This window comes from Triticum aestivum, chromosome 1A (genome assembly GCF_018294505.1).
Source record: "Triticum aestivum cultivar Chinese Spring chromosome 1A, IWGSC CS RefSeq v2.1, whole genome shotgun sequence".
NCBI classification, from domain to species: Eukaryota; Viridiplantae; Streptophyta; class Magnoliopsida; order Poales; family Poaceae; genus Triticum; species Triticum aestivum.
In genome coordinates this window covers 373,470,568-373,473,680 of record NC_057794.1, presented here as the reverse complement: position 1 = coordinate 373,473,680, position 3,113 = coordinate 373,470,568, and the positions used below count along the sequence as shown (strand labels likewise).

Below are 3,113 nucleotides of genomic sequence, written 5' to 3'. Positions count from 1 at the left end.
ACAGTTTTATGTTCAGACAGACACGATCATCGGGAATTTTGCACAGCCCTCTCTCTTTCTTTCTGTTGCCACCGAACCGTGGGCTACAGTAGGAAAGCCATTGCAGCGGAAGATAAAGTGGTCTGGAGAGGAGAGGCTGGCCAGTTGAAGCAGTAGGAGAGGGAGGGGAGAGAAGGCCACTTTATCGCCTTTTTCATGTTGCACGCTATCATTTCAAGATCAAGACGCTGCCAAGAGAATAAAATACTCTCGCTCTCCGCCCTCCCCCACGGCCTCACATCCATCGCACACGCAAAGAGGAGAGGAGAGGAGAGGGACAGGGGCCACAGCGACAGCAGTACAAGGGTGGTGCTGCTGGTAGCGGTAGCTCCCTACTACTAGGACTGTGCACTACTAATGGCCCCGTAGACTCCGCACCAGAGCCAACTTTGGAGCGAGCGACGAGGGAGGAGAGGTCGACGGAGGAAGGAGAAGACGAGACTAGACTAGACTATAGAGACCAGCGCCGAGTTCTTCCCGGCGGGGATTGGTGGCATGAGGTGTTGCTGCCGGGCTAGATGAGAGGAATGCCCTTTGCGGGAGAGGGTCACGCGGGGAGACTGCAGCAGCAGCCCAAGCTCAGCGCCGGCTTCTGGGCGGAGCCCACGTCCGTGCTCGACCGCCGCCACAGCCCCAGCCCCAGCCCGCCCTCCGAGGCCTCCGCGCTGTCGTCGTCCGAGGTGGCGAGCCTCGCGCCCGGCGGCGACGCCAAGAACGTATCCCCGCCGCCGCAGCAGCATCAGGCATGGCCGCCCGGGGAGGATGCTGCCGCGGGGGTCAAGGAGGAGTGGGCGCACCAGCTGGCGCCGCTCGACATGGCCATGGGCCTCGGCGCCGGCGAGGGCTGGGACGGCACGGCGCCGCCCGGGCTCGCCGGCCCTGACAGCACCTTCCTCCGCTGGATCATTGGCGGCGGGGAGGACGCGTCCGCCGGGATGGCCGGCGTCATGGATCCGCCCGCTCTGGAGCTCGACCACGCCACGTCTATGATGTCGCCGCCCACGGCGTCGCTCGGGCCCAGCCTGTCGCCGTTCGCGCCGGCCATGGAGGAGGACGCCAAGGGGGCCCCGTTCGGCCACGCGCCCAGCTACCTGCTCCACCAGCACCAGCACCACCCCCAGCCACACGCGGCCTTCTTTGGCGCGCACCCGTCCTTCGAGTCGGCGCCGCCGCCGCCCAAGCGCCACCACCCGATGGCAGGCGCGCCGGCGCCGAAGCTGCCTGCTTTCCAGGGGCATCTCGCTCCGGCGGGCGGGTTCTTCCCCGCCCTCAAGCCCAAGGCGGGGACGGCGAACGACGAGGCGGCCGCCACGGTGGACCAGCTCGCCGAGGCTGCCAAGTTTGCCGAGGCGGGCGACGCCTTCGGCGCACGCGAGATATTGGCGCGGCTCAATTATCGGCTCCCCGCCGCCCCCGCGGCCGGGACGCCACTCCTCCGCTCTGCCTTCTACTTCAAGGAGGCTTTGCGCCTCGCGCTCTCCCCCAACGGAGAGACGCCCGCGCCGCCGGCGTCCACGCCCTACGACGTGGTCCTCAAGCTCGGCGCGTACAAGGCCTTCTCCGAGGTCTCCCCGGTGCTCCAGTTCGCGCACCTCACCTGCGTCCAGGCGGTGCTCGACGGGCTCCGCGGCGCAGGCTGCATCCACGTGCTCGACTTCGACATCGGCATGGGCGAGCAGTGGGCGTCGCTGATGCAGGAGCTCGCGCAGCGCCGCCCGGCGACGGCGCTCAAGGTCACCGCATTGGTCTCGCCGGCGTCGCACCACCCGCTCGAGCTGCAGCTCATCCACGAGAACCTCTCAAGCTTCGCCGCCGAGCTCGGCGTGTTCTTCCAGTTCACCGTATTCAACATCGACACCCTCGACCCCGCGGACCTGGTGGCCATCGCCGGCGGGGACGCGCTCGCCGTCCACCTGCCCGTCGGCGCAGCACACGCGGCCGCAATGCCCGCCGTCCTCCGCCTCGTGAAGAGCCTCGGCGCCAAGGTGGTCGTGTCCGTGGACCGCGGGTGCGACCGCACGGAGCTGCCCTTCGCCGCGCACCTGTTCCAGGCGTTCCAGTCCACCGTCTTCCTCCTCGAGTCCGTGGACGCCGTGGGCACCGACCCCGACACGGCCGGCAAGATCGAGCGGTTCCTGGTCCAGCCGGCCGTGGAGCAATGCGTGGTCGGGCGCCACCGCGCGTCCATCGAGAAGGCGCCGCTGCCGTGGCGGGCCGTGTTCGCGTCGGCCGGGTTCACGCCGGTGCAGGCCAGCACGTTCGCGGAGTCGCAGGCCGAGTCGCTGCTGCACAAGGTGCCCGTCCGGGGGTTCCGCGTCGAGAAGCGCGCCCCGGGATCGCTCTGCCTCTACTGGCAGCGCGCCGAGCTCGTGTCGGTCTCGGCGTGGCGGTGCTGACAACCCCGACCTCGCCGTCGCCGGCGCCGTCGCCGGCGTCAAAAGAAGCCGATCGGACTTAGTTAGGACTAATGATCCTACTACAAAGTACTTATTTCGTCGTTGTAATGATCCGAATCCGTTTCGCTTAGTGTCCTAAATTGGAAGTACTCCTATGTTAATGGTGTCGCCTTGCATTTGCCGCTGGTTGCTCGGTATGCTCAAACTGTGGTGTCAGTTGATCACGAGTAGAATTGGCATGGCTTGGCAGGTTGCAGGGTGTGTGTGTGTCGCGGTGCGGTGCGTTTCTACCCTCTACGTGTTGCTACTCTATAGCTGTGAAATCAATGGTTATGGCGTTTTCAAATGTTTCTTCTCCCGCTCCCTCCGTCCTTGACCGTTTTCTTCTCCGCTTGTCTTACCTGCCAGTTTTTTTAGGAGTCTTTGGGCCTTTCCAACCCTGATGGCCAACATTTCAATATATTACGTGCAAACCGGATAAAATTTAACAAGTTCAAAACGAACTTAAAAGTAGCATAAAGTAAACTAGGCATGGCAGCGGAAGTTGACCTTGTAGGCCATGCCTATAGTGCCATCGGCACCTCCCTCATCAAGCACGTCATTGTCGTCACCTCCGACGTCGGATCCGTCGCCGCTATAGTGGCGGAAGGCCCACCGAGCATCATGGCATCTAGAGTT

General features: G+C 64.5%; 1 protein-coding gene across 1 annotated transcript; it reads left to right on the top strand.

Moving 5' to 3' along the window:
* Nucleotides 1–254: 254 nt before the first annotated feature.
* On the top strand, nucleotides 255–2,781 carry LOC123051684 (scarecrow-like protein 6). Its single transcript, XM_044474650.1, has one exon. It carries the CDS (start codon nucleotides 558–560, stop codon nucleotides 2,433–2,435), a length of 1,878 nt encoding a protein of 625 aa, XP_044330585.1. The 5' UTR covers nucleotides 255–557; the 3' UTR covers nucleotides 2,436–2,781.
* Nucleotides 2,782–3,113: the final 332 nt, after the last annotated feature.

Bases quoted from the DNA above. Each gene is read 5' to 3' on its own strand.
- LOC123051684 (XM_044474650.1), top strand. From the start codon at position 558: ATGAGAGGAATGCCCTTTGCGGGAGAGGGTCACGCGGGGAGACTGCAG.